The sequence below is a fragment of the Mustela erminea genome, chromosome 6 (genome assembly GCF_009829155.1).
Source record: "Mustela erminea isolate mMusErm1 chromosome 6, mMusErm1.Pri, whole genome shotgun sequence".
Taxonomy (NCBI): domain Eukaryota; kingdom Metazoa; phylum Chordata; class Mammalia; order Carnivora; family Mustelidae; genus Mustela; species Mustela erminea.
Window position 1 is genome coordinate 20,021,681 of NC_045619.1, and position 12,436 is coordinate 20,034,116.

Genomic DNA, 12,436 nt, shown 5'->3' on the forward strand with positions numbered 1-12,436 from the left:
TTTTCACAATGTTTGTTCTTCTAATCCATGAGCATGGAACGTTTTTCCATTTCTTTGTGTCTTCCTTAGTTTCTTTCATTGAGTACTTTATAGTTTTCTGAGTACATATTCTTTAGCTTTTGGTTAGGTTTATTCCTAGGTATCTTATGGTTTTAGATGCAAATGTAAATGGGATCGACTCCTTAATTTCTCTTTCTTCTATCTTGCTGTTGGTGTATAGAAATGCAACTGATTTCTGTGCATTGATTTTACATTCTGACACTTTGGTGAATTCCTGTATGAGTTCTAGCAGTTTTGGAGTGGAGTCTTTTGGGTTTTCCACATACAGTATCATATCATCTGCAAAGAGTGAGAGTTTGACTTCTTTGGCAATTCGGATGCCTTTTATTTCTTTTTGTTGTCTGACTGCTGAGGCTAGGACATCTAGTACTATGCTGAACAGCAGTGGTGATAGTGGACATCACTGCCATGTTCCTGGCCTTAGGGGAAAAGCTCTCAGTTTTTCCCTAATAAGAATGATATTTGCTGTGCGTTTCTCATAGATGGCTTTGATATTGAGGTATGTATCCTCTATACCTACACTTTGAAGAGTTTTGATCAAGAAAGGATGCTATACTTTGTCAAATGCTTTTTCAGCATCTATTGCGAGTATCATATGGTTCTTGTTCTTTCTTTTATTAATGTATTATATCACACTGATTTGCGGATGTTGAACCAAACTTGCAGTCCAGGAATAAATTCCACTTGGTCAAGGTGAAGTATCCTTTTAAGGCTTTGTCTTGTTACCATTTTTTGCCTTGAATTCTATTTTGTCTGACCCAAGTATGGCTAATCTCACTTTCTGTTGATTTCTACTTGCATTTCTTTTGGTTTCTTCTTCCATTCCTTTGTGTGTCTGTAGAGCTGAAATGAGTCTCCTACAGGCAGCATATAGTTGGCTCTTGTTTTTTAATCCATCTAGTCATTTTGTACCTTTTAATTGTTGAATTGAATTCATTCAAATTTAGAGTGATTATTGATATGTAAGGATTTATTACTGTCATCTTACCATAGGTCTTCTGGTTGTTTTGTATTTATATATATTTTTCCTTTTCTTTCTGTCTAACTCTAAAGTTGGTGTTTTCCATCACAATATACTCAGTCTTTTTTTGTGTGTTTCATGAATCTACTATAGATTTTTGCTTTGTGGTTTCTTTCTGGCTTACATAAAATATATATAAAACAGTCCATTTTATGCTAATAGCAAGTAATCTTTGTCTATAAAGCCTCCACACTTTTACTCCTCTTTTTATATTTTTGGTGTAACAATTACCTCTTTTTATGCTGTAAATTCACTAACAAATTATAGTAGCTATAGTTATTTTTAATGCTCTTTTCCTTTAACTTTTTTTTCTAATTATAACATTTATTATTTTCTCTTTTAATTTTTTTATTAATTTTTTAAAATTTATTTTCAGCATAACAGTATTCATTATTTTTGCACCACACCCAGTGCTCCATGCAATCTGTGCCCTCTCTAATACCCACCACCTGGTTCCCCCAGCCTCCCACCCCCTGCCGCTTCAAACCCCTCAGATTGTTTTTCAGAGTTCATAGTCTCATGGTTCACCTCCCCTTCCAATTTCCCCCAACTCCCTTCTCCTCTCTAACTCCCCATGTCCTCCATGCTATTTGTTATTCTCCACAAATAAGTGAAACCATATGGTGTAATGGTGAGCACTCTGGACTCTGAATCCAGCGTTCCTTTAGCTTTTATACAATAGTTAAGGTGTTAATACACCATCCACCAACCTATTATAAAGTTGGTTTTTCTGTTCTAAATACATTTTTCACCTCTACTAGAGTTTTGTGTACCTTCATATATTTTTAAGTCCTCAACTGGCATCTTTTTTTTTTTTTTTTTTTTTCAGCTTCAAGACTTCTTTTCAGCATTTCTTGCAAGGCATGTATGGTGGTGATGTACTCCTTTAGTTTTTGTTTGGGAAAGTCTTAATTTCTCCTTCATCCCTGGCAGATAGCTGCCAGATAAAGTATTCTTAGTGGATAATTTTTATCTTTCAGTGCTTTAAATGTCATTCCTTGCTCTCCTGGCCTGTAGATTTTTTTTTTTTTTTTTTTTTTTTTTAAGAGAGAGACAGCAAGAGAGCAACTACAAATAGGGAGAGTGGGAGAGGGAGAAGCAGGCCTCCCAATGATCAGGGAGCCCAATGTGGGGCTCAATCCCAGGACCCTGGGATCACAACCCAAGCCAAAGGCAGATGCTCAACAACTGAGCCACCCAGGTGCCCTGGCCTGTAGAATTTTTGTGAGAAATCTGCTTATAGACTAATGAGGATTCCTTTGTAGGTTGCTTTTCTTCCCCTGGCTTCCTTTAATTTTATTACTGATTTTTGAGAGTTTCTTTATAATGTACCTTGGAGGAGGTTGGTTTGTTTTTTCATTTGTTTTGCATTGAGATAACAGGGTGTTCTATTAGCTTTGTGCACTTGTATGTCTAAGGCCTTCCCCTGATTTATGAAGGTCTCATCTATTATTTCTTTAAAGAAGCTCTCTGACACCCTCTCCCTCTCTTCTTCTGGTATACCAATTATTCTTATATTTGTTATCATGATTGAATCTGATACCTCTCAAAGGGTTTCTTCACTTTTTAAAAGTCCAAGTTCTTTATCCTCTTCTAAGTGAATTATTTCTATATTCCTTTCCTCCCAGTCATTTATTTTTTCTTCCATCTGACTTGCTCTGTCACCTAACCCATGCTCTCTATTGCATTCTTCATGTCATTCACTGAATTCTTCAGCTCCAGAATTTCTATTTGGTTCTTTTTAAAATAATTTTAATCTTTCTGGTAAAGAACCACTTCTTTTTTTTTTTTTTCATTAATTTTATTCCCAAGTTCATTGAATTGCCTTTCTGAGTTTTTGAGAATTCTCTATCAGTTAAATCTGCATTTAACTCTCTGTATTTAAATCTCTATATTGAATTCTCTATCAGTTAAATCATGATATTCTGTGCCTTAGAGTTTGATTGCTGGAGAATTATTTTCTTTTTGTGATACCATATTTGCTTGATTTTCCATAGTATTTGATGGTATGCAACTCTGATTTTGCATTTGAAGTATAGACACCTTTCTTTGTTATGAAATTGTTTACTTTTCTTATAACTCAATAGGCCACATGCCCAATAATTTTTATTATTGGCCAGACATGTAGAAGTCCTAAATCAAGAAATAATAAACTAGAGCCTGCAAGCCACATCTGGCCAGATACAGTTTTGTTTCTTTTAAAATCATCTCTGAGCTAAAAATGATTTTTTTATATTTGAAGTGTTTTTATTTGTAAGTATTTATATAATATAAAGTATTTAATAGTCTCAATTTTGCCTCTTGGCCCCCAAAACCTTAATTATTTACTATCTAGCTTTTTAAGGGCAAGTTTCTTGATCTCTGCTCTCAGTTACGTTCTTATCTACAAGAAAGTGTTCCTTGTGCTGCTAATAGATAAAAAAAGGAGATGATCGGGTGCCTGGGTGGCTCAGTGGGTTAAGCTGCTGCCTTCGGCTCAGGTCATGATCTCAGGGTCTTGGGATCGAGTCCCGCACCAGGCTCTCTGCTCAGCAGGGAGCCTGCTTCCCTCTCTCTCTCTCTCTGCCTGCCTCTCTGCCTACTTGTGATCTCTGTCTGTCAAATAAATAAATAAAATCTTAAAAAAAATAAAGGAGATGATCACTTCAATTTGGTCATGGATTAAGCTGTGCTAGTGTTGGGGACAGTTTGTATAAAACATGGTCCATCTCTGTTTTTTTCTTGTTTCTTGGCCTTGACTGAGAATGTAGGGAATCCTTATCTTCTCAGTCCTAAAAGACAGCAAGAGGCTCAGTTCTGTCCTTTGGAAGGTTTTAATGTTAACTCCATAGCTTATTGCTCATCAAATCTTCAATATATTGCATTATTAGAGATAAAAAATGAATTTACATAAAAAGGTCAATTCGACGATAAACTAGAAAAATCCTAAAAGGTTTGCATGTAATAACACAGCTTCAAAATATGTAAAGGAAAAGCTGACAGAACTAAAAGTTAAATTCATAATCATATGTGGGGATTTTAATATACTTAGTAACTAGTAGATAAAATAGTTGAATAAGAACATAGAAGATTCAAACAGCACAAACAACATTGATTAATGACATCCATAGAGCATTATATCCAGCAATTGCAGAATACACTTGAAACACTCACCAAAATATGCCAGGACATAAAGAAAATCTCAACATATAATGAAGAACTGATATAACATAGAGAATATCCTCTAACTACAGTGGAATTAAATTAGATATCAGTGACAGAGGGATAACTAGAAAATACCTACATGCTTTGAGGGTAAGCAACACATCACTAGAAAAATTCATACGTCAAAAATGAATGGCAACTGGAATACATCTTGATAATGAAAATATTACATGTCAAAACTTATGGGATATAGCTAAGCAGTGTTCATAGAGAAAATTACAGCTCTAAATGCCTATATTGGATAAGAAGAAAAGCTGAAAATCAGTAATTTACATTTCTTTCTTAAAATGTTGGGAAAAGAGAAAATTGGGCCAAAGAACACATAAGAAAGGAAATAAAGATAAAAGCAGAAAGAATGAAATAGGAGGCAAATGTATAATAGAGAAAAAAATTTAAAAAACATAATTTCTATTTTTTAGAAAAGACTAATAAATTTATTGCCACACTGTTAAAGAGAAAAGCACTAACTATTGAATTATTCATGAAAAAGAATATTACTACAGACCTTATACATATAACAAGTTAATAGAAGGGTATTATAAACAGTTTTATTCCACTAAATTTCAACATTAGACAAAATGGATAAATTTCTTGAAAAACACAATAAAAAACCAACTATCAAAAGGATACCAGAAAAAAACAGAAAATCTATATAGTCCTATATCTATTAAATACATTAAATCTACAGTCAGAAATCTTCCCACAAAGAAAATTTGAGGTCTAACCAACCTCATTGAGCTTTTCCAAATACGTATGGTAAGAAATAATAATGTTACATAAACAGTTTAAAAGAAGAGAAACAGAGGAGAAAATTCTCCAAATCAGAGTCATCATAGCAATGACACCAATCCCTGAAAGAAACATTACAAAAGAGAAATACTGTAGTAGGATATGTTTCATGAACTTATACACAGATATTAGCAAGTTAAATTTGGCAATTAAAGAAAAAAAAAGTATCATGACCAAGTGAGTTTTTCCCCCAAGTTTGCTAGGTTGTTGTAACAATGTTAACAACAACAAAATCATCAATGAAATTCACCACATTTAATAAAGAAAAACTCACATCTTAGTAGTTTTAGAAAAATAATTTGATAAAATTTAATTATAATTCATGATGACTTCAGCAATCTAGGGATATAAGGAAACTGCTTTAACCTGACAAAAGGTATGTACATGGCAAGGTTGGGGGGAAAATGAGTAGGCAGAGCACAGAGGCTTTTTAGAACAGTGAAAATACTTCATTTAATATTATAAGGATAGATAAATGTCTTTATACATTTGTCCAAACTCACAGGATGTAGCACACCAGGTGTGAAGTAAACTCTGGACTTCAGGTGATTATGTGTTAATGTAAATTTATCCTTGATTAAAAAAAAAATGTGCCATTCTGGTGAATGATGTTGATAATGGGGAAGATATGCATGTGTGGAGATAGGAGGCATATGGGAAATCCTGAGACTTCTCCATTTTGTGGTAAACCTAAAACTGCTTTTAAAAAAATAGTCTTAAAAAAATAAACGAGAAAAGAAAATCCCAATAGAAAAGTGAGCTATGTATAGAAATTAGAAATCTGATTCTAAAAGTTATAGGCAACCAATTCTGAAGAATGAAGTTGAAACTTTTATGTTGGTGTATTAAAGTGAATAAAAGAGGGAGAGATTATGCTGTGTGAAATAAGTCAAGAAGAGAGAGTCAATTATCATATGGTTTCACTTATTTGTGGAGCATAACAAAAAGCATGGAGGACATGGGGAGTTAGAAGGGGGTTGGGGTAAATTGGAAGGGGAGGTGAATCATGAGAGACTATGGACTCTGAAAAACAATCTGAGGGGTTTGAAGTGGCAGGGGGGTGGTGGGAGGTCGGGGTACCAGGTGGTGGGTATTATAGAGGGCACGGATTGCATGGAGCACTGGGTGTGGTGAAAAAATAATGATACTGTTATGCTGAAAATAAATAAATGAAAAATAAAAGAGTAAGATGTCAATTAGCCAACCAGGAAAGGATATTTAATTTGCAGCATAGCTATTAGATAAAGGACTCATATCCAAAATAGGTAAATCACCTCTACAAATCACACAAAAAACCAAACAAACAAAACAAGAACATTGATTTAAATGAGAATTCACAAAAAAATCAAATAACCTTATGGCCATAACCATATGAAAAGGTGCTGAGCATTACTAGTTGCCATGAAATTTCAAATTAAAATCACGAGATACTACTGTGTACCGATCAGAGTGGCTAAAATTTGCAAAGACCTAACAAGTTTCAGTGAGTATTTGGAATTAACTGAAGCTCTAAGATTGCTGGTTGGAGTGTAAACTGGTACAACCCAGTTTTGAAAACTGAAAGTATCTGAAGATAACAAATGCCTATCTTATGGCCTACTAAGTCCACCCCTCCATAAGTTCCCTTCTGAGATATGCATATATGTTAACCAAATCACATGTAAAAAATGTTCACAGTACTATTTGTCAGAGCCCAAACCTGGTAATAAGCCATGTCTATCACCCGTAGCATGGATAAATAATGACACATACCTATTTTCAGGAGCCTAGAAGATCTGTAGACTCACAAAATAGTTCATCTGTTGGCACACTGACCTCTGCATTTCCACAAGTAAATTTGCCTTTTTTTGGACTCAAGCTTGACAGAGGCATTGATTCCTATTAAAAAGCATTTATCTAGCACATTTAAAAAAATTTTTTTTAAATTAAATTAATTTATTTAATTTCAGAAAAACAGTATTCATTATTTTTTCACCACACCCAGTGCTCCATGCAATCTGTGCCCTCTATAATACCCACTTCCGGTTACCCCAACCGCCCACCCCCCGCCACTTCAAACCCCTCAGTTGTTTTTCAGAGTCCATAGTCTCTCATGATTCACCACCCCTTCCAATTTACCCCAACTCCCTTTTATCTAGCACATTTCACCTTAGGAGTGCTCATGAAGTTTCATACTCATGAGGTGCATTTTATGATATGAGAGAGGACTGAAGGATTGGTGGTGGTGGGGTCTGTGTGTTGCGGGGAGAAGAGAAAGTTGGGGAGTGTCTGGGAGTAGAAATGCAAAACACACACCATACACACACACATACACACACATACACACACATACACACACACACACACACACACACACAAAATAACCACATTTGCAAGATGGAGATCCATATCAAAGAGAAACTCCAGTGCTTGCTTCAGCAGCACATATACTAAAAGAGAAACCCCACCAACTTCATAATTTTGCTCCAGGTATACATTCTAGGAATACTATATGGCAATGAAAATAAAGTTTACTATGTGTAGAAGAATCTTATGAATATGGTATTTAGTGAAAGAAGCCAGTTACAAAATAGTATGTATTGGGGGCACCTGGGTGGCTCAGTGGGTTAAGCCGCTGCCTTCGGCTCAGGTCATGATCTCAGGGTCCTGGGATCGAGTCCCACATCAGGCTCTCTGCTCAGCGGGGAGCCTGCTTCCCTCTCTCACTCTCTGCCTGCCTCTCTGCCTACTTGTGATCTCTCTCTGTCAAATAAATAAAATCTTTAAAAAAAATAGTATGTATTGTACAATTTCACTCACATGTAGATAAAAAAGGGGAAAAATTAATCTATGGTGTTAGAAATCAGTAGCATGATTAGTGAGGATGTTAGGACTTGGAGAGAAAACAAAGAGCCTTCTTTGAGTCGAAGAATCTTCTTTGATAGATAGATTCTTAGATATCCTATTTCCTGATTGACCATACAGAAAGGCAAACATTTTCTTTAAGGAGCCAGACAGTAAACATTATAGGCTTGGTAGGCCTGTCTCTGCCAAAACTATTCAACTATACTATTGTGTAAAACCAACAATAGATAATATGTAAATAACTGGATATTGCTGTGAACCAATAAAACCTTATTTGTAAAAACAGACAAAGACAAGGGAGTTGGGGGAAATTGGAAGGGGAGGTGAGCCATGAGAGACTATGGACTCTGAAAAACAATCTGAGGGTTTTGAAGGGGTGGGGGGTGGGAGGTCGGGGTACCAGGTGGTGGGTATTATAGAGGGCACGGATTGCATGGAGCACTGGGTGTGGTGCAAAAATAATGATACTGTTATGCTGAAAATAAAAAAACCAAACAGGCAATGGACTCAACTTGACCTGGGTGCTGTAGTTTGCAAAATTCTTACCTACATAGATTGGTAAAGATTTAAAAATTTATTGATCTGTATACTTAGTTATATACTTTCTGCACTATCATACTGCAACAATTACATTAAAAATATAAATAACAAAGCAAGGAAATCATTAAGAAATTAAATGAGAAGAATGAAAGGAAACAGGATTCACTAGTCTGCTTGTGATGTTTCTGAGATTTGTTTCTTGCTGCAGATACTGCAGTATTTGGAGCACTACTCATTCTAACCACATAAAAACTTCTTTTCAAGCACTCAATATACCAACATTATTGTTCATTTCCTTCTTTATGGGAGAAAAGTCTATTAAGAGACCTCAAAATGGTTAGTTCTCTTAATGAATTCCCTTTATTAAGTTTTATTATTAATGCCTACATTGATTTTTTCCTCTAAGTTATATTATCCTGCCATTCTATAATTGAAACTCCAAAAACAACAGTAGATATTTAAGATATAAGCAATCTAAGAACACTAAGCATCAATTCTACTACTCCTTTAATTTTCAGATTTTTCCCAGAAAGAACTGTTTCTTTCAGAAGTAATGCATCTTGCTCATCCCTACCCCACTCTTACCCCAATGTTAAAGAGCTTAAACATAACTGAAAGAAAAAAAGAACAGCAACCCATATACACTCAATATATCTGTTAAGCAAATTTGTTAGCTTAATTTGTTAGGAAAATAATAACGATAATACAAATAACATGTACCAAGTGTATCCTATGAGCCCAGTCATTGTTCTAAACCCTTTCCATTGATTAAATCATTTAATCCACACAAGGACCTTATGAAGTGGTTACTCTCATTATTTTCCCTACTTTAGAGGTGAAAAATTGAGACAGGGATTAACTGTCCAAGTTTCATAGTTAATAAGTGATAGGGCAAGGATTTGAACCCAGGTAATCTGGTTCCATAGCCCATGCTCTTGAATACATGTTTGGGTACATGTACAACATACAAGATAAATAACTTGGGTTTGATTAATAGACAGATTTAAGTCCTTAAATGTAAGTGGAGTAGAGCTTAAGCATTCCCAGCTTCCTGCCATCCTCCCCAAGAGAAATGGCTGTTCCCCTGATCCCCTCTACTGATGCATCCTGCAGCATCTAGGGCACTTTATATCTCTGGCTTTCCCCCACTAGCTCATGTACTCTTTGAAAGCTGGGACTGTGTCTTATTCCTTCTTGTAGCTCTTGTGGCAAGCATAGCATCTGCCTGGACATAACATGGCTCAATACATGTCTGCTAAATGAGGGAATCAATCATGCCATGGTAACTCCCTTTTCTTTGGCTCACCAAGTTTTCCAAATCATTTTTGTTTCCTGGTGATTGATTACAAGGGAAAGGGCACAATGTCATGAAGAGTTCAAAGTGCCTAGGCTTTTGACACCATCTCTATGGACTGAGCTTCTTACAGCAAGAAACTCCCCTCCTCTCCATTTGGCTGGAGAATTCTCCCACATGGCTGGCCTCAATGATAGAGGATGCCTGTCTAGCTGAATATAGCTTGAGTTCTAGAATTGGCATTTAGAATTAATAGGATTAAATAGGATATTTGCATACTCATTTCTAAGTATTCGTCGAAGAGTCCATAGGCATTCATGGGCTGAAGGTTGTAGTCCTTTTCCCACTGTGGGAAACTTATTTTTCTTTCGGGTCCACGTTCTTGTCGTACTTTTCTTCTGGTCCACCAATTCTGAATTAACCTGCACAACAAGATCAATTCCTTTAAAAAAAATATATGACTGTTCATAAGACTTAAGCAATAAGACAGACTTCAAATACAGAACCATAATTTAAAAACATTTAGGATCAGCTGCCAAGGAAATAAAACCTTGGATTAGGAAGATCGTATCAATGGCTGTACTTCATGCATTTGCACTTGCAAATGAACAGAATGACTTTTTAACTATTCATGAAATTATCTCATGTTCTGTGTTGCCTCAGAGGGTAGGATGGAGGACAACATCTATAAACTTTTCCTCTAGCACCAAGGCAACACCCAGACCACAGAGTAGAGGAAGGTTTGGCTTAGCTGACTTAATTTAGGATGCATGGGCAATCTTAATCATGTGAGTGCTGGCCTACATATTCTGAGGGCCTGGAAGCTCTACAGATCCATTAAATGCTTCCCCTCTTAGCACAGGGAAGCTTGCACATCCACAACCGGACTTGCCTGCTTTTAGCTTGAGCTCAACAGGGACTCTGATTCCCAGTAAAATACATCTCACACTGATGAGATTAGCACATTACTCCTTAGTAATGTTCAGGAGTGCATCTTATGAAATGGAACAGGATTGAGAAAGGGGGCAAGGACCAGGTCTGTGTGCTATAGGGGACAAGGAAAAATGGAGGGGTATCCAAGAGTAGACATGCCAGAAAAACCCAAAAACAAATGGCAAAATAAGGAAATAATGGGATGGGTATAAAAAATAAACGACCTACTTTGCAGTTTTGCTCTCTGTCCATACTACTAAAAGATAAAATATAGTTCTGTTGATGTCTGACATTTTGATAAATTATGGTTTATACTTTAAAGTAGCATATAATGCTGCTAATTTCTAAATTTTATGCATTTAAAAAAGTTTCACAGACAACATCAAGCACTTGGAATAAGTTTTCTAAAAATCTAAGGATAGAAAATTACTGGCCTAGGTTCCGACTAAGAGCCAAGAAGTGACTTTTTCGAAGTGATCCAAGTTCTAGCTAATCGTTCTGGCTGAGTGGTCCTCCTTGAAACCTGGAGTTCTCTATAGAGACACCAAGCTGACATGGAAATCAGTAGGTAGGGAATTAAAGCAGAAATAGAAGTTGTTGATTTATGTTCCTTTAAAACTGAACTGACCAGAGCTGAGCAAACATAGCAGAATTCAAGGATATCCTTACAAAAGTGATGCAAGTTTTTGTCTATTGTCATCAACATCTACTATTACCATCAGGTGATCCTATTTTTACTTGTCAGGATATATTGACTTAGAAATATTCCAATTTCTTTTCTGCATCCCTAAACTTTTCTCTTTTCCAGAAGTTCCTTTTCTATACAGTTTGAAATTAAGGTAGTTTGAAAAAATTACCATTCCTGATTTACCATGGGGGTGGGGGAGTAGAGCTCTAGTTAATGGGTCATAACTGGTGAGAGCCTTGAAATGCTACAGCATGGGGGTCAGAAGCATTATTTAAAAGAGCTGCAAGCAAGTGTTCAATGTTTAGGGCCCCACAGAGACTTTTTAAAGAATATTCACGATCATTCACACTTCTTGTACTAAATCTCCTAAGAGCCAATGTTTATTACTTTCATGACTGCCTTTGAATAACTGAGCATGAACACTTAGCTCCAGGTATCAGCAGCGCTGAGTCTGCACTGCTTGTCTTACTTGCCACACCCAGAAAAGCCAATAATGAGCAATGCTCCCACTCAACTGTAGAAATCTAAGGTACTTACGGGTAGCCAAGTTCCATGAAATTATTCCATGTCTGCTTTAGCACCATTATAATACCCATTTGCATACAGAGATCAATAAGGCATCCACTAGGATGGCACTGTGAGGTAAGCAAACATAGAAATTCCAGAATCAATGGCAGGGAAGAAAGAGTGTTTGGTTTCTAATCTGCACAAAGTTGCCCTAGGCTATTTAATATAAGGAAATAAGGAGTGATGGAAGAATACAGACCTCTTCTAGTCTCCACCTGTTTATCAGTCTCAAGTAGGCACCTGGGTGTCCTGTAAATCTTCAACACACAGAAAAAACAAACCATTAGCACCCTATAGGTCTAAGCTTTTTGTGGTTATTGTGTTCAGCTTAGCACATCTCCAGTGAAAATTACTGGTACACTCAGGTCTGAGAGAATTAGGAAACTCTCCAGAGCTGCCATGACTGCAACTTCTAGAATTTTCCAGGAATATTTCCATTCTGGACTGTCTGGCTGCTGACCACAGAGGCCAGCTCTTGCTGCTCTGTGTGACTTTG

At 36.3% G+C, this 12,436-nt stretch overlaps 1 protein-coding gene across 10 annotated transcripts in view; it reads right to left on the reverse strand.

Moving 5' to 3' along the window:
• The window catches only part of ANO4 (anoctamin 4), a 445,901-nt gene that overhangs the window by 32,240 nt on the left and 401,225 nt on the right, over positions 1–12,436 (reverse strand). For all 10 annotated transcript variants that reach the window (XM_032346621.1, XM_032346625.1, XM_032346622.1 and 7 more), the window contains 3 exons: positions 12,140–12,197; positions 11,911–12,008; positions 10,032–10,174 (listed from right to left, as the gene is read on the reverse strand). In XM_032346621.1, the coding sequence (XP_032202512.1) occupies positions 10,032–10,174; positions 11,911–12,008; positions 12,140–12,197 (299 nt within the window). The remainder of the gene's footprint in view (positions 1–10,031; positions 10,175–11,910; positions 12,009–12,139; positions 12,198–12,436) is intronic.